Source organism: Hyperoodon ampullatus (genome assembly GCF_949752795.1).
Source record: "Hyperoodon ampullatus genome assembly, chromosome: 15".
In the NCBI taxonomy this organism is placed as follows: Eukaryota; Metazoa; Chordata; class Mammalia; order Artiodactyla; family Ziphiidae; genus Hyperoodon; species Hyperoodon ampullatus.
Genome location: NC_136928.1, coordinates 24,321,676 through 24,340,744, shown reverse-complemented (window position 1 = coordinate 24,340,744; position 19,069 = coordinate 24,321,676). Strand labels below are relative to the sequence as shown.

At 47.9% G+C, this 19,069-nt stretch overlaps 1 protein-coding gene across 2 annotated transcripts in view; it reads right to left on the bottom strand.

Moving 5' to 3' along the window:
* The window catches only part of LIMS1 (LIM zinc finger domain containing 1), a gene marked incomplete at both ends in the record, with an annotated part of 98,401 nt that extends 85,550 nt beyond the window's left edge, over positions 1–12,851 (bottom strand). For both annotated transcript variants that reach the window (XM_079721177.1, XM_079721176.1), the window contains one exon: positions 12,820–12,851. In XM_079721177.1, coding sequence (XP_079577303.1) covers positions 12,820–12,851 — 32 coding nt within the window. The remainder of the gene's footprint in view (positions 1–12,819) is intronic.
* Positions 12,852–19,069: the final 6,218 nt, after the last annotated feature.

Below are 19,069 nucleotides of genomic sequence, written 5' to 3'. Positions count from 1 at the left end.
ACCTAGTGTCCTATACATATATCTTTAAAATTTTTTTAAACATATTTTTTTCATCATCATCCTTAATCATGTAAATATACTCAATCACCCGAAACCGGCTAAGTGCTAACAGAACTTTCCAGATTCTAGTCGGAGCTGAAGCTCCCTACTATCTTAGACTCATTTTTTTTTTTTAAATTTATTTATTCTTGGCTGCGTTGGGTCTTCGTTGTTGCACGCAGGCTTTCTCTAGTTGCGGCGAGCGGGAGCTACTCTTTGTTGCGTTGCGCGGCCTTTTCAGTGCAGTAGCTTCTCTTGTTGTGGCGCACGGGCTTAGTTGCTCTGCAGCATGATCTTACCGGACCAGGGCTCGAACCCGTGTCCCCAGCATTGGCAGGCGGACTCCTAACCACTGCGCTACCAGGGAAGTAGACTCATTTTTGAAAACAGAAAACTAGTCTCAGCATGTTCCCTGTAAAGCCAAGGATCCTTGGCTTCTACAAAAACATCACTACCCACACTCCAAAAACAACGGCTGCTCGTTTGGTGGATGAATTACTCCACCTCCAGATTCTAATGAAGACTACTCTCTCATCCCTGACACATGTCTCACGGTGACAAAATCTACACTGTGCTTCACAGAAAGAACAGTTCTGACAGCAATCCATTAGGACCCAAGGGAATTGGGGTATTCTAATGCGGGCAATGACCTTAAACTGTGATGTTTTGGACACCATTTTACCACACACTCTCCGAAAGAGAAAATTTGAAAGTAGTGAATGAATATTTATTTTGTTGTAAAATTTCCCATTAGAATATCAGAAAGAGGCATTCAGCTCAAGCCTGAGGAGTCAGGCTCAATTTTAACCTATATTCAAACCTCTGAAGAATAAATCCAAGCTGCAAGGAAGGCATAAGCCAGACGCCAGAGGTCCCGTCTTTAATTATGGGCTCATTACTGATTAGCAGGGGTCGTTTTTACGTTTCCGCATCGGCCTCTGTGAGCCCAGTACTGACAGCACGACTGCCCTAGAGGGCGTCCAGGCACTCGAGGCAGCGGCTGCTGATCTCCCCATCACGTTCCAAAGATTCGAGAAAGACATCCTCGACTGACGTCACCACATCCCGCCCCTCCCCGGCTGTCCTCCGGTGGAGACGGCAGGACGCCAGCAATTCCCACAGAAGCCCCGCCCGCAGGGCCACCGCCTGGACCTGGACCTGGCCGGGGTCAACCTCCTGGGCAGGCTCAGGGGCTCATGAGCTACTGGAGGAGACCCACCCCCACCGAGGGAAGGCGCACGGCTCAGAGCACGGGTCTCGGCCCCAACCGAGCCCTCTTGGAACAGGAGCACGACGATCGGGCACCACAACCACGTGCTCGTCCGAGTGCAGGGCTCCCGTGCAGCACGAGGCTCAGGGGGCGAGTGTGGGGCAGCAGCAGCCATGGACAGGGGCCTGGACCGAGCCACCTGACAGCGCGCACCATCTGTCACCTGGTTACACTGGGTTACCAAGTCGTCACGGAGGAAGAGGAAGCTTCTCTTCTCAAAAGCGCGGCAGCTAAGACAGGAAATGCCTTCAACTGCAGCATCACGACATCAGCCGAACCCTAAGGAGTTAACCATCTGGGTGGGAAGTACGCAAAACGCGGCCCCCAGGCCTGTGAGCTCAGAGTTCTCACGTGTTCACCCGTGTTCAGGAAACCTCCTCTCCTCCCTCTTTCCTGACAACCAGCATGGAGGGTGCGTGATGTGCGGGGCCCCGTTCGTTCTGGATGTCTCACACGTGGAAACTGGTCTAACTCCGTGACCAGCACGTGAGACCAGCGCTATTCCCTTTGCTCCGCACCCGAGGCAGAGGCGAGCCGGGCCACCCCCAGCGGGTGAGCGCAAAGCTGGGGTCTGAGCACAGGCTCTTTCCCATGGTAACATCTGATCGCACAGCTCTTTTCATCCCTGTAACATGGAGCTGGCAGGGGTACAGGAGCGCCAATGGGCCGGTGCTCCAGCTGGAAAAACCAACATCCCTGGAATCAGGTCACCAGAATTCAAGCTCCAGCTCCTTCCTGGGTCAGCTTCCTATCCTGACCGCATCTTTCAAATTCCCAAATCTCCGATTCTTCATGCGAAAGTAAGGATGTTCGTATTTATTCTTATTAGTCATTCACCTACTTACTGAGCATCTAAGAGGTGCCAGGCATTGTCGCTAGATCCTGGGACACAGGCTGAACTGAGAAAAACCACCTCTGAAGGGAGTGGGGTATAGGGTGGAGCTCTGGGGAATCACCCCTCACAAGCGACGTGGCAGGTTTGATACCATTGGGGTCATGGTGCCCGGGGCCAGCAGCGGGGCTGGGGAGGGAGGAGGGGGAGCCACAGGGCTGGACTGCCAAGGCAGCACGGAAAAGATCACTCCAGAAACGAACCCAGAGGACTGGGAACACCTCACAAGGCACAAAATGTTGGGAAACAGGATATGTAAAAACCTGAAGACACAAAGGAAAAAGGTGTGTCCTAATTTCAAACAGTTCTCAGAACACATTTCTTCTGGGGAACTGGGGGAAGGGAGGGGCGGATGAATCACAAATGGGGCTGTAAAGGTAGGGACTGGGGGATGACACAAAAGGTTTCATAAATCCCAAAGCTCTGCACACACAGACGAGGTTCAGGACAATCGTTACTAAGGCCCAAGTCATCACCAATGGTCAACATTCCCCTGTGACGTGAGGCTAGCACACACACGGCCTGGACAAGCGCAGACACAGGCTCCAAGGCCTGTCCTGAGCTCTGCTCCAGAGGCACCGAGGGGCTTCATACCTTCCCACCCTTTCCATGCAAAAATTCAAATCCAAACAACTGCAGTTCTCAGCCAGACGGTCTGCATCTGGAGAAGCCAGCCTGTGTTTCTAACAGTAGCTTAGAGGAAGCTGAGATCTGCAGGGTCCTTATAAAGACCTTTCAGTCCCCCACTTCTGGGGGAGATGTAAGAGTCCAACACCAAAAACACTGTGCCGCTTCCCTCCAACCTCCATAGTCTCTGATGAAAACCTGTTGTCTTTCCAATTCCTTCCCATAAACGAATGGTGTCAATTTGCTCTGGCTGCTTTCAAGGTTGGTTTTTGTTGTTGTTGCTTTAATATTTACCTCTTTATTTATTTGGCTACACCGGGTCTTAGTTGCGGCACGCGAGATCTTTAGCTGTGGCATGCGAACTCTTAGTTGCGGCATGTGGGATCTAGTTCCCTGACCAAGGATTGAACTCAGGTCCCCTGCACTGGGAGCGCAGACTCTTAGCCACTGGACCACCAGGGAAGTCCCTTTCAAGGTTTTTTTTTGTTTTTTTTTTTTATAATGTCTTTAGTTTTTAGAAGCTTAATTATGATATGTCTTGGCCTGAAATTTCTTGGGTTTATCCTATTTGTGGTGTGTGCAGCCTCTTGGATCTGTAGGTTTACGTTTCTTGCCAATTTGGGGAAATCTTTAGCCATTATTTCCTCTGGGCCTTTTCCACCCCACGCTCTTCCTCCTCTGCTTTCAGAATTCCAAGGTCCCACAGGTCCCCAAGGCTTTGCTCTGTTCCCCAGTCTATTTTCTCTGCCGTGAGTGCGGGTGAGGCCACAGTTGTTTCTGGGTGTTTGGCTGAAGTTGAGCATTTACTGTCTACACATTTTTCTTCTTGTTAGACTGTCTTTCCTGGTCTAACAGAGAACAGTCTTCATTGTGACATGTTTTGGGTCTGTACCTGCTGGCATTTCTAGATGGCCAGAGTCTGGGATAAGACGGGGATAAGAAGGTAAAAAGAAAACCCAGACGACTCATCACCCCATTGTTCATAGACCCCATGGTCCCTGCCAGCTTGCCTTCTGTGGAGAGACCACATTTCAGAACTTTTTTTTTGGCCGTGTCATGCAGCTTGTGGGATCTTAGTTCCCCGACCAGGGATCAAACCCAGGCCCACGGCATTGAAAGCACCAAGTCTTAACCACTGGACTACCAGGGAATTCCCCACATTTCAGAGTCTTATGCTTGTTTTATACATAATGTCCAGCGCTTATTGTGCTTAGTGGGAGGAATAGGAAAATGTCCACCTGATCCATACTTCCCAGGTTCTTAACAGTTTGAATGCTGGGAAAAAATCTAAAGGTTAATACTTTGCGACATGTGAAAATTCTATGAAATTCAAATTTCAGTGTCTGTAGTTAAAAGGTCACTGGAATGCAGCTGTGCCCATTTACTTACATGCTGTCTACAGCGGCTTTCACGCTACAACAGCACAGCTGAGCCGAGGTGACAGTATCTACCACGTGGCCCTTTAGAGAAAAGGCCTGATGGAGGGCCCTGATCATCCACAGCTGCCAACATCATCGCCTCCTGACGGGAGGACCCACTGCCTTCCCTCACGCAGACACGGGTGTGGGAGCCCAGTCAGGCTTCTGGGCCGCAGCTTCCAAGAAGACGTGCAGGTCGAGGCCACGTTCACACCAACACTAAGACAGCAACTGCCTCTGTCACTCTCCTCTCACGGGTCACTGTGAAGTCTTCCAGAAGCTACATGACATGAAGTATTACAAAAGATGAAAAGCCAGCTGTCTTCCATTAAGACATTGACGAGATCTGCCCAAAAAGTATTTTTAAAGCCATTCTTCTCTATACGTCTAAAGTATTTTAAAGCCACTCCACTCTTCACTATTTTGTTTCTTTGGAAAATAATCACAAAATATTTATGTTAACATACAAAAGGTTGATTAAATTTCAAATACAGCAAATATCAAGAAGCTCTTCAGGATCCTCAATAATTTTTAAGAGTGGAAAGTGGTGGTGAGGCCAAGAAGTTTGAGAACTGCTTTTTTAGATCCAACAATCAATTTATACACTTTATAGGAAACAAAGAAGTTAAACTATGCCCAGAGGATGTGACCTGCTAAATCCAGACTGTAGGAAATTCTTCAAAACAAGGAACCTGTTTCTTCAACAAAAAAAATCACAAGAACAGGAAGGGGGGGAAAAAAAGATGGAAGGGGTACCTATATGTTAAAAGAAACTGAAAGACTTATCAAGCTCTCAAAAGGTATGAACCTTATTTAGATCCCAATTCAGAAAAAACTATAAAGTGAATGTCTGAGATAAAACGAGAATTGAACACTAACTGGGTAGTTGATGATATACAGGAAATAGTACTAATCTTTTTCAGGTGTGATAATGATGTTGTAGTTATGTTTAAAAATCTTTTCTAGAAGAGTCCTTACCATCTTAGGATACCTATTAAAATCTCTAGGGACTTCTCTGGCGGTCCAGTGGTTAAGAATCCTTGCTTCCACTGCTGGGGGTGCGGGATTGATCCCCGGTCGGGGAACTAAGATCCCACATGCTGCGAGGCCAAAAAATAAAATTAAATAAATAAAATCTCTAGGATACGACACAGGGCAGAGCAGAGGGACAGGACTGGGCCTCGGTCACAGGTGAGGTCATGCCAAGCAGTGAGGACTAAAGCTAAGGTAGGACATGGGGACACATTATTCTACTTTTTGTGTTTATGTCTGAACTCTCCATTAAAAAAAGTTTAGGGGTTTCCCTGGCGGTCCAGTGGTTAAGACTCCTCGCTGCCACTGCAGGGGGCACTGGTTCGATCCCTAGTCCGGGAACTAAGATCCCGCATGCTGCACAGCACAGCCAAAACATTAAAAAAATTTTTTTAATTAAAAATAAAACAAGTTTAAAAGTACAGACTTCATGACATTCTTCCCCAGAAGCAGGGGATAAGGCTGGCCAATCTGCACTGGCACGACTCCCGTGCGGGGAGCTCTGCAGCCCACGTTTCAGGAGTGGCTCTACCCGGTTCCTGACTCTCCCCCGTGACGTGCCAAGTAAACCGGGCTCCCGATTGAAGGCTGGCATGTCCCTACCTCCTGAGGGGCTCAAGAGACACTGCCTGGGGCCCATGTCTTACATAAATGACAGCAAAGCTATAATAACTGGTGACAAATGATCAGTTCCTCCTTTAATTTCGCAAAGACTTTTTTAACTTCTCCTCTGGTACCTGGACACAAATAACCCCCACACAAGACAGACAACGAGCTCCACACTGCATCGTAACCACACACCCCCCCAGCTGACAGCACCGGACAGCGCACAGGACAGACCTGCACTGAACTGGAACGTCGGTCCCCAGATTTGTCAAGGTCACCACCACATGCGCAGCACAGCCAGGAGCTCAAAATGAAAACAAACACACGCACACACACACACAGACACCAAATGTAAGTGAAGAACGTGATCTCACCTGATACGTTCTCGGCTGGGCCTCCAGAGTGAGATCCAGGACCCTCCAAGTTCAGAAAGAAGGACCGTCCGGCAGTGAGATGATGTAGCTCCCTCGCGGCTGCCATGCTCGGGGAGCAACTATTAACCACACAAAGAGGACGCCTTGAAAGCGAGGAGAAGTGGGAGCCACAGCCTCGCCTGAACAGGAGGGGACACGGGGAGGGGGCACAGCTCAGCATCAACCTCGGCTCATCTCACCCTGTCCCTGTGACGCGGGGACTTCCCAACCTCCTGTGCTGTTTCCTCATCTGTAAAATGGGCATAAAAATCCTGCCTCAAAGTGCAGTCGTGTCAGATTTGTGAAACAGATGTTTAACTCCTTTAAAGTACTTGTGTCATCGCAGGTCATTAATAAAAGATGGTTATTACTAAGAAAGTTTCCAAAAGAGGGGCCTAGCCATGAAATGAAATAATCTAAACAGGGATGACATCATTTGAACTTCTTCCCAGTGGTCCGTGGATGCTGGGCCTCTGCCTGCAGATTTAAGTTAAACCACATGTGAAGGCCATCTCGTCTTAGCCCACGTTCTGCGAGTTTATTCAAGCACTGTCACAGACACTCAGAAGAGCTGGCTCTGGACTCCTCAATTCACTAATGAATGAAGGAATAAAAGGAGAAATAAAGCTCATTTCAATCCCGTTTGTTTTTTCTTGGACATCTAACAAACATGATGAAGATGTTCCTTTACTTCCAGAGCCTACAATTTGGCAGAAAAGATTAGATATCTATACGAGTAACTATAACATAAAACAGAAGTTGATAACTACCCGAAAAGAAGCCAAAGTGCTTTGGGAGGAAAGACACAAGCTCTGAGTCCTGAGCCCCCAGCACACAACCTCAGTCCACATTGCAGGAACTCAGTATCCAGGGGCCAGAGGCAACCCTGCCCCGACTGCAAACAAGACACAGGAGAGGAAGGTTTTCCAGCCCAAGAGAGCCGCGTGGACAGAGGCCCTGCGATGGGAGAGCACCGGATGTTTTCAGAACCAAGGGGCCTGTGACAGGCTGGAAGGTGACAAACAGTCTGAACTCCAGGCGCGGGAGTTTGGCCCTTATTTGACAGGCAATCGGGAGTCTTCTCAACATTCTGAAAAGAGGGGGGACATGACCCACGTGATGCTTTAGGAGAATCTGGAACCGACATGAATGACAACAAACTGAAAGATTCTCATGAGCTGGGACCACGTCCCATCCGCCTGGGAATCTCCGCAGCCACACCCACCTGGCACCTGAGAACCACATGCCGCATCCATCCACCATGTCGAGAAGGAGAAGGATCCACCAACGGCCCAGTGCCACCACCAGCTGTGCCCACACGCCCCCCCAGGCGGGCCCTGTGCTGCTTGGCAACGCGCCGGCCTCAGGAGTCGAAACAGACACAAGAACACGACACAAGGACTACCACTCTCCCCGTGAGAAATACCTCACGGTCTGTCTAAACAGATGGTCAGACTTGTCTCCTAACAGATGCACCAGCAGAGGAGCCCACCAACAGGAAGGCCTCTCGGGCTGGCCCTGTGGGGACAGCGCACGGGGTGGAGAGGAGACCCAGGCCTCCGGGGACGAAGAGCCACCATCACCAGCATGAGGGCCTCAGAACCCCAAGTCCCCAAGGATGCGCTTCACAAAAGGAATCCACTTCAAAGAGGTTGACATCCGGGACCTTTGTGATACACTAGCTCTGGGGCAACATCTAATACTTCATCCAGACGTTTCCAGAATTACCATGTTTATGGGGCTCAGATACACCAGACAAGGTCTCACCTGGGCGTCTGCAGCCTATGGGGATGTCCCAGGGTCAGGACCGCAGGTAAAACCGGGGAAATCCGAGTGAGATCGAGGGACTGCATGACCGTTGATACTGTGGCTTGGATCGCGCACCACCATTTTGCAAAATGTTAGCCATGGGGAAACGGGGTAAAGGATACACTGGATCTTTCTGAATTCTTTCCTACTGCTGAATGGGGCCCTACGTGACCTCAGGTGAGCTACGTCGCTCCTGCGTGTCCCAGCCCAAGCCCACCCTCCACCCTCGGCGCCCCTCCCCTTCCACAGGATGCACTGGCCACGGCCAGCTGTGTCTGCACCTTCCAACCCACACACAGAGTGTCACTGTGGACTCATCAAGGCAAAAAGTATGCTCCGACGTGAAAAGGATGCAGGAACGTGACCCCCTGTCCCGTGAGCCCCTGTGTGCGAACGTCTGACGAGATGAAACGAGAGATGAGTGGTTGTCGCACAAGGGGTAAAACCACAGCTGCTGGAGGGTCCACAGAACGTGGCAATGGGCACCCCAGCTCTCGCTTCTCTAGTATCTTAAAATTAAAGTTTTTGGAAGACAACCTGGCCACGGGCCAGCGTGTAATGTAGATGTCATTTCTGTAGGCAGGAAACCACAGCTTAAAGCACAATTAACGAGAAATGTAAAATCGGCCAGCAGTTTGAGATGCTTTTCCTTCTATTTAAGTGCAGCCCTAGTTGAGAACGTGACCTACGCTGAGGTTCATTTACATGATCTTCTGAGGAACAGACACAAGATTACTGAAAACAGAGGCTCCTGGGGTAAAGCTCTGTGCTTCCATCACCGACCTAGATCTGCCTTCCCCACTGCAGGCCCCCGGACCCTGAGGAGGGCAGGAAGGTCCCCTCGGGGAGGAAAGGGAAGGCCACTCACTGCACCCACATCCAGCAGGAGAAAGAGCGTCCAGGAGTGGTTCAGGGTCACCCCAAAGGAAAGGGGGGACGATGAATAGTCAAGACAGCAGTCCTGACAGTCCTAGGCCTGCAGGGCACACGGCAACCAGAACTGAGGCATCTTTCCTACTACCAAGTTTTCATTAGTTTCCTTAAACTAAGTGCTCAATTTCCTCAGCACACAAACAGGCAGAGAGCACTGAAGACCTACGAAGACCCTCACTGTCAGGACACCTTCCCTTTTCATAACACGCTGGCATCGTGCCCAGAAAAATCCTTCAGGGCAAAAGTTGCTTTTCCCCTAGTGGTTCTTCAAGTCCCACTAAAACTGCCTCCAACTAGAAAGCACTCACTACAACAAGCATTTGCCACACATTTCTAAGAAAACTCTTTGTAGATTTCCCTTTTTAAATATTCCAAATATCTGCATTTCCCTCATGATTTCAGGTTATGTTAACAGTGGCTCTCAAAGGGTGATCTCGAAACCCTGGAGGGTCCCCAGACCTTTTCAAGAAGCCTGGGGATGAAAACTGTTTTCATAATAATGCTAAGAAGCCCCGGAAAGATGCTGAGCACCCCGCATGGTGCTGGCACTCTCACTGATGGTGCAAAGGCAGCCGTGGGCCCAATGCCAGCCCCCAGCACCAATCAAGGCAGGGGCAGCGGTGATGGGACCCAGCGCCTCACCCACAGGCACCTGCAGGGAAAGAACACCCCTTTCCCTTCTCAGTGTCCCTGATGAAAGCGGTGTTGCCCCAGCCACTCTGGGAAAGTCTATGCTCCTGAGAAAGCTAAACATGGAGTCGCCACGCACCCGGCCACTGCTCTCTTGGACAATTATTCCAGAGAAAGGGACGCTTATGGTGACACCAAAAACCTGTCCACAAACATCCATATGTCCTTATTATTAATAGCCAAAACCGGAAACAGCCCAAATGTCCTTCATATGTCCCTCATTTGACAGTTAAGCTGTCCTATATACACCCACCCTGAGGAGGACTACTAAGCCATAAAAGGAGAAACTACAATACACACAACAGCCTGGACGAGTCTCCAGGGAATTAAGCTGACTTGTTTAAAATGCAATCCCAAAGGTTAAGAACGGTATGATTCCACTCATACAGTATTTCTGAAATAACAAAACTTTAGAGATGCTGAATGGATGCGTGGTTTAAAGAGCAGGCGGAGGAGAACACAGAGGAAAATGGAATAGGAGGGACCCTTGGGGTGAGGGCACTAACTGTCCTCTATCTGGACCTCGGTGGATACACACACCCACACTCGTGATAAAATTACACAACACACACATGACTACAGGTAAAACTGGGGAAATCTGAATAAGATTAATGGATTGTATGACCATCAGTACTGTGGTTGAGACTGTGCACTACAATTTTGCAAAATGTTATCAATGGGGGAAACTGGGTAAAGGATACACTGGATCTTTCTATACTATTTCTTACAACTGCATGTGAATCTACAATTCTCTCAATAAAAGTTTCTATTAAAAAACGTACACCCAGGCTTCCCTGGTGGTGCAGTGGTTGAGAGTCTGCCTGCCGATGCAGGGGACGCAGGTTCGTGCCCCGGTCCGGGAGGATCCCACATGCCGCGGAGCGGCTGGGCCCGTGAGCCATGGCCGCTGGGCCTGCGCGTCCGGAGCCTGTGCTCCACAACGGGAGAGACCACAACAGTTAGAGGCCTGCGTACCCCAAAAAAACCAAAAACAAACAAACAAAAAGTACATCCATGTTCATAGCAGCGTTATTCACAATAGCCAAAAGGTGGAAACAACCCAAATGTCCATTGAAGGATGAACGAATAAACGAATAAATAATAAAAATATATTATTCAGCCTTAAAAAGAAAGGAAATCCTAACACAGGCTACAACATGGATGAATCCTGAGGACACTATATTGAGTGAAATAAGCCAGTCACAAAAAGACAAAGACTGGATGATTCTACTTATATGAGGAACCTGGAATAGTCTAAATCAGAGACAGAAAATACAACAGGGGTGACCAGGGGCTGGAGGGAGAGGGGAATGGGAAGGTGTTTAATGGACAGTTTCAGTTTTGCAAGAAAAAAGAGTTCTGGAGATGGACAGATGCCAGCGATGGCCACACAACATTATGAACGTGCTTAATACCACACAGAAAAGTAAGGCATTGTGAAGGGAAAATTCAGGATGGGAATGGGATGGGATCAGGAGATGACCAAGGCTCTTAAAAGGAAAGGGTTGTACTCTCTGTTTTTTTTTTTGGTTCTACTCTTAATTCATACTGTATACACTGTATTGTTATTCTTTATATCATACATATATTTTAAATTTTGTATTGATTGAATTTTCAATAATTTTTTTTTTTTTTTTTTGCGGTATGCGAGCCTCTCACTGTTGTGGTCTCTCCCGTTGCGGAGCACTGGCTCCGGATGCACAGGCTCAGCGGCCATGGCTCACGGGCCCAGCCGCTCCGTGGCATGTGGGATCTTCCCAGACCGGGGCACGAACCCGTGTCCCCTGCAGCGGCAGGCGGACTGACTCTCAACCACTGCGCCACCAGGGAAGCCCTCAATAAATTTTTTTAAAAACAAAAAGAATGTCCTTGATGAAGCAATACAAATTACTGTTATTAAATCTCGAACTTTGACCTCGTATTCTGTTTCTTGTGATGAACAAAGCACTTGGGCTGCATACCACAGTAAGAGGATTGTCTGCAGGGAAAGCACGAGTGTGATCCAGTGCCGGCTGAATTAGATGCTTTTTTTCATGGTCTACCACTTTTACCAGAAAGAATAACAAACTACGGTTTTTACACTTGCACTTGGCAGACATTTCTTGAAACTAAACAAAGTGAGTCTGTTACTTTGAAGAAAACAATTGACAAGAGTTTCCCATCTATAATAAAAATCAAGCTTTCAACTGAAAATTAGAATGTTGGAAAACTTGTATCCACCACCTGGAGCTTGACAGCTTCTCAAACTTAGAGAGTTTCTAAGGAGATCAGCGGTGATATTAAGAAATGTTATTTAGTGTTGCTGTATAAAGAGATGTGTCAACATTTGGAAGAGCTGCCTAACTCAGTGAATCAACATTTTCCAAATGAGGGTGATGTTACAACGGGGCACAAGCCCCTTCCAACTGCAGGGCAGACGGTGAATTTTAATGTCATGGAGAGTGAAAACCTCCTTGTAAGGCTTCAGACTCCACATCAAACTAATCTTTAAGAAACATTAAGCTTGTCTAGTTTTGGAGTAATAACGAAAAATACCGCAACTACGTGAAAAGCTATTAAAGTACTACTGCTCCCTTTTCCAACCACACGTCTGGTTAGGAGCAGATTTTCTTCAGACTTCAACCAAAACGGACCGCAATGGACTGAAAGCAGAGCAGGCAGGAAAATGCAGACATTTAGGAGATATGCAAAATGTAAGAGCAGGGCTCTCGTCACACTAATTTTTTGTTCAGGAAAATGCTATTTTCATAAAGCATGCGTTAGGAAAATGCTATTTTCATAAAGCATGCGTTATGTATGTTGAGATCACAGACTTATTTTACGTTTAATGAATGAGTCAATGTTCTTTAAAGTCTCAGTTTCGTTTCTAATTCGGTAAATCTCGAGCCCTGAGACGTCCCCGCCCTCACGGACGCCTCTCGCAACCCGAGCCGGGCTGCGAGCGCCGGGCGTGGGGAGCGCCGGGCCGGGACGCGGTCCACTCGGGCCGCCGGCTCTGCAGGCCCGTCCGCCAGCGCACGGGGAGGGGCCGGCAGCGCCGCCGACGTGGCTCCGGCTCCGGCTGCGGGTTCACGGCCGCCGCGGCCTTACCTGTTGGTCATTCCTGCCGCCACGCCCAGCATCTCCGGCGGCCACGCGAACCCGCACCGCGTACCCGCGCCGCTCCCGCCGCTCCCGCCACTGCCGCCGATCCTCCTCGCCGCGCGGACTGGCAGGAAGGGGCGGGGCGGGGGCGGAGGCCGCGCCCACCTAGGCTCGGCCCCGCCCAGCCAGCCCCACCCACCCCCCACCCCCGGAACCGCCCGCCCGGATGTCGGCCCCGCCTCCAGCTAGGCCCCGCCCGCGTCGGCCCAGCTCCCGGAACTGCCCAGCCTCCAGCCCGGGTCCCCGAAACCGGGGTCTCGGAGGTCGACCCCGCCTCCAGATAGGCCTCGCCCCTGGACCGCCCCATGTCGGCCCCGCCCCGCCTTGGCTCTGCCCTCGCCTTCAGGCCGCCCCGCCCCGCGCGCCGAGGCCCCGCCCTAGCGGAGTAGGACTCTGTCCCGGGGCCTGGGGTCCCGGCCCGGTCGGGGTGCGGGCCGGGTCGCCCTCCGCCGTCCTGCTCCGCTGTGCCCGCACCTGAATCCCGCGGGCGGGGAAGGTGGGCGGTGTCGGTGCTGATGTGAAATCAGCTCCGCTCTGACCCGGTGCGCGCTGTGGGGCCGCTCCCGGAGCTGCAGCAGCGCTGAAGACCCCGTTTACGGACGGTTCTCGCGGAGCGTTCCGGGGAACCCGGTGAGCCCCGAGGGGTGGCGGCTGCCCCTTACGGAGGACTGCAGTGGGGGTGGACGGCGTGCGGCAGCGGAACAGAACTGGTCACACGCCTGTACAGGCAGGGCCAATGCAGTTTGTTTTTAAGAGTAACTGAGGAGGTTTGTTTAACCAGGACATTAATGAAATAAATCACGGTTTCTACACATAATACTACACAGATGTTAAAAAAATAAGAATAACCAACAAGCACATGAAAAGATGCTCAACATCACTTGTCATCAGGAAAACGCAAATCGAACCGACCTCACACGCAGGGTGTTGTGTTGGTTGAGAAACTGGGGCCCTGGTGCATTGCGGGTGGAAATGTACACTGGTGCAGCCAGTGTGGAGAACAGTACCGAGGGTCCTCAGAAAACTAAAAAGAGAGTTGCCACATGATCCAGCAATCCCACTTCTGGGTATTCATCCAAAAGAGTTGAAAGCAGGGGCTAGAGGAGATATTTGTACACCCAAGTTCATTACCAGCATTATTCACAAATGCCAAAGGTGGAAACAGGTCCATGGATGGAGAAATGGATAAACAAAATGTGGTCCATCCATACAATGTAATATTATTCAGCCTTAAAAAGGAAGGAAATTCTGACGTACGCTACAACACGGATGAAACTTGAGGACATTGTGCTGAGTGAAATAAGTCAGACAAAAAAGGACAAATACTATCTGATTCCACTTATATGAGGTCCCCAGAGGAGTCACACTCATAGAGACAGAAAGTAGATGGTGGCGGCCAGAGGCTGGGGGAGGTGGAAGTAAGGAGTTTTGATTAACAGGTACATTTTCAGTTTTGCAAGATGAAAAAGCTCTGGGACTTCCCTGGTGGTGCAGTGGTTAAGGATCCACCTGCCAATGCAGGGGACACGGGTTAGAGCCCTGGTCCTGGAAGATCCCGCCTGCCGTGGAGCAACTAAGCCGGTGCGCCACAACTACTGAGCCCACACGCTGCAACTACTGAAGCCTGCACCCCTAGAGCCCATGCTCCACAACGAAGAGAAGCCACTGCAATGAGAAGCCCGCGCACTGCAACCAAGAGTAGCCCTCGCTTGCCACAACTAGAGAAAGCCAGAGCGCAGCAACAAAGACCCAACGCAGCCAAAAACAAATAAATTAATTAAAAAAAAAAAAGATGAAAAAGCTCTGGAGGTTGGTTGTACAACAATGTGAATATACTTGACGCTACTGAACTGCACACTTAAAAATGTTTAAGGTCAATTTTATGTTATGTATATTTTACAACAGTTTAAAAAAAATAAGGCAGATGATTTGTAGTAATAAAGAATGACCTCTGCAATATATTTTAAGTAAGGAAATAATGAAAAGGAGAAAAGTTTGTTTAGTATGCTGCCGTTCGAGGGAAGAGAAAAGGGAGACACCACCCACAGGCGCGCGCGCACACACACACACACACACACACTCACCACTTGTATATTAAGAAATATCTGGAAATATAAGATATGCAAGAAACTAGTAACAGTTGAATCTGTAGAGGGTCTAGGGATTAGAAAGGATTAGAACATGCACACAAAATACATTTCCTTAATGGAGTATTATAAATTCATTAAAAATTCTAGTTATAAGAGTAGTAATTTGAGAAAATATGCAGTGTGGTTAATTGTATGGGATAAGTTAAAATTTTTATATACAGTGTGTGATTTACAACTGGTTAAAAATGCTTAAATATCAACAGTAGTTCTGATTTGTTTGGAGAACAATCTATGTGATGTTTTCCTATATTTCTTTGTTTTCTAGAAAAGAATATGTATTAATTTTTAAAGAAAAAATCAAAATATTTAGAGACTTGTACTTGTCTTGATATCTCATCTCCCAACAAATTTCATCTCCCACTTCTTTTCGAATAAAGAGTTGGGGTTGTTTTGCATATATATTCCAAATGTTCCCAAAAGTAAGAGATTAATTTCATATCAATTGTTTTGCTTAATTGTTGTTGTGGTTATATTTTATAAAGCAGGTTTCTTTTCATGGTAGCTTGCTTCCAACATGCTGTAGTTTGTGATCTATTAATCTTGTTGTCACGTCAGGACACTTGGCTAAAAACTGGCTACCTCTGGGTCTCTAATGGTGGTTTTAAAGCAGTAGTGCATTTCATTATAGTTATCCTGTCTGTGGATGGTTATCTGGGTGAGCTGCTTCTGTGGTTGACCAATGTCTGTCACAAAGACGGAAAAAAATATTGTCTCTTGGTCTTAAATGTTAAAGTGTATTTCTTATTTTTCATATTTCCTTGGAGTCTCTCAGGATGAAACCACAATGTCTCCAAGACTGCTTCATTCATTTTTGTTTTGACTCTCATTACTCAGCTTTTAAAAATGAAATTTGGTATTTGTAAGTTTATGTGTTATACGTATGTGGATACACATTTACACACAAAAGGCATCTGATTGGAAATAGTTTAGAGGTTGTATTCAGAATAAACACTTATTTAATGTGGCTTTTCTTCTTTTCATCCTCCATGAATCTCCAATAGACAAGTACATACTAGGAGGACAGGGAAAACAGCGTTTATCTGTCCAGAAATGGTGGGTTAGTTAGACAGCTTTTTCCTGCATCCTCAGGCGATATATACTGATCTCTCTTCTGGCTCCATAGCAGAAAAGCTCTGCTTATACCTGATGTGTCCTGGTTGAGAGGGAAGGGTGTGGGGCTCAGGCACATTCCGGTTCAAACCCTCCCAGCCACCTGCTGAGTGGTTTACCTTCTCCCTGCTTCAGACTCCTCCTCAAAAAGGAAATAATAACGGGGCCTACTTCAAAAGTTAGTTAGAGGATTAAATAAGATTCACCTTTCAACAAATATTGGTGCCAGGCACTGGGGAATCAGTAGGGGAAAAAAAGACACAATAGAAGCACTGAGAACAATGCCAGTTACATAGAAGCATAACAATTGTCAATACTCTTTACTATTCAGGAATTCAAACATTACATAAACATGTAACTTATCAAGAGACAGCATATTGTAATACCTGTGATCTCATGTTGCAGAGATAGTAATTGAAAACAGTTTGGTGTCTGTTTTCCCAGATGTTTTCTATATGTTTAGCAACTGTGTATGTTTTCTTAAATGGCACTATATATACTATTTTGCATCTTAATATTTTTTTTTTTTTTTTTTTTTTTTTTGTGGTACGCGGGCCTCTCACCGCTGCGGCCTCTCCCGTTGCGGAGCACAGGCTCCGGACGCGCAGGCTCAGCAGCCATGGCTCACGGGCCGAGCCGCTCCGCGGCATATGGGATCCTCCCAGACCGGGGCACGAACCCGCATCCCCTGCATCGGCAGGCGGACTCCCAACCACTGCGCCACCAGGGAGGCCCTGCATCTTAATATTTTAAAAATATATATCCTGGATAGTCTTCTACTTCAATACGGATATCTCTAGTTCATTCTTTTTAACAGCTGCACTGTATATTCCATTTATTTATAGATCAATGGATCTCGACCCTGGCTGTTAGAATTACCTGAGAAGTTTTTAAAAACTGCCAATGCCCCTGGGATTAACAGACACATGCTACCGTATATAAAGTAGATAAACAGCAAGGATTTACCGTATAGCACAGGGAACTACATTCAGTATCTTGTAATAACCTATAATAGAAAAGAATCGAAAAAAAATATATATATACATGTAACTTGTTTCCTCTCCCTGTCCTCACACCAATTTCTTTTCTAATCTGACCTCAGCTCTCTGCAGGCTCCAGTGGATCCTTGTTGCTAAGTCCCACGGACCGGTGGTTCCCAAACTTGAGTGTGGACTAGAACCACACAGCATGCATGTTAAACCCTGCCTGCTGGGCCTCTGGCCTGTGGTTCTGATGCAGAGGGTCTGGGTGGGGCTGAGACTTGCATTTCTAACCAGCTCCCTGGAGATGCTGTGGCTGCCGTCTGGGGAGCACACCTTGAGAACCACTGAGCAAAGGGAATGAAATGATCAGATCTGCAAGCAAGAACAGGCACATGAAAAAATAGAGCCCTAATTGGTTTTAACCCCAGGGAGGAAAGACTTGTTAATCATTCCACTATTGTTAGTAATTAATGCAAGGCCCTTCTCACATCCTTTCCATTCTTGTTTTTCAATTTAACTTAAATTTTCTTTCATAATTTCTTTCTCCTATTTTTTCCCTTCACACTCATGCCCTCCCTCCCCACTGCTCCCAACTCTAAGGAAGGATTCTCACAGTTTTGGTATACGTCCTTTCTTTTGCTTATGTTGTTGGAGAATATGTATGGTGGTTTGTAAATGTCCACGTTACATTATGTGAGGGGTGTTTGGCTGTGGGTATCGCTGTCTCTTGCTCTGCCCTGTGTTGAAGCACCACCTGCACACGAGCCTCTATTTCAGGCGCTACTGTAGCTCTGCAGATCCACCTCCACGCCGCCTACAGGTGGACACCAGTTTGCCTCCCCACTCCCTGCTACCAGGGTGGATGCTTAGACGAAGACTCCCGGGCTTGAGCCTACGGCCTCCTGAAAACGCCCCACTTCACGTGGATAAGAAAGAGCCCGGGGCCAGGGGACATTGCACAGGATGCTGAAAGGTGAAGGAGGCTCAGCTTTCATACAGGTTCCTAAAACTCTGCTCCCTTGAGCTACACAGGGACCAGCCCCTTACCCTCCCCCTCGGCGTTATCCGCCGCCACGAGGTCAGTGCAGTCACAGCAGAAGCTAGTCTGGCTTCGTGTGTCGCCTGGTGACGTACGTCCCACAGTGTCACGGCCGGGGAGGGGCTGGTCAGGAGGGCGATGGGTGTGTGTGTGTGTGATCACTCATGGAGGAAAACACGGCAAAGAATGAACCACAATGTTAATAACGGCTTCCTCGGGGTGATCTTTACACTGCTTGTATTTTTCAAGTTTTAAACTTTAGGGACATGGAACTGGTTGATCATAACACTTTGTTCCTGACACACTTTCATCCTTGGTCCATTAATGGCTCACTTTCAGTTCATCGTTTTGTTACACAGTTGATTATTTTTAATAATGTAGTAAGAACCCATGAAAATACCACTTAAAGAAAAGCTAGGTCCTTCATAATAATTTACATAAATACATGGTTACCCACTGGAACCATCCTCTTCCCTCGCTCCATCCAAGGTGGCTCTCATCCTGAATTCCTTGTTTACCGTCTCCTTTTCTTTTTATATAGTTTTATTGAATCTATATGAATTCTTGAACATACACTCACATATCTGCAAACAAGCAACTAAAATTTTAGTTTGGTTTAACTTTATACAGAGAATACACTATATAAGATCTATTAGAACTTTTTTTAAACAATTTGCATTTTTCTTTTTTTTTTAATAAGCAGATAATTCATTTTTAATTATTATTTATTTATTTTTTGGCTGTGTTGGGTCATTTCTGCGTGAGGGCTTTCTCCAGTTGTGGCACTCTTCATCGCGGTGCGCGGGCCTCTCACTATCGTGGCCTCTCTTGTTGCGGAGCACAGGCTCCAGACGCGCAGGCTCAGTAGTTGTGGCTCACGGGCTGAGGATACTGAGGATCCACCCAACTTAGTC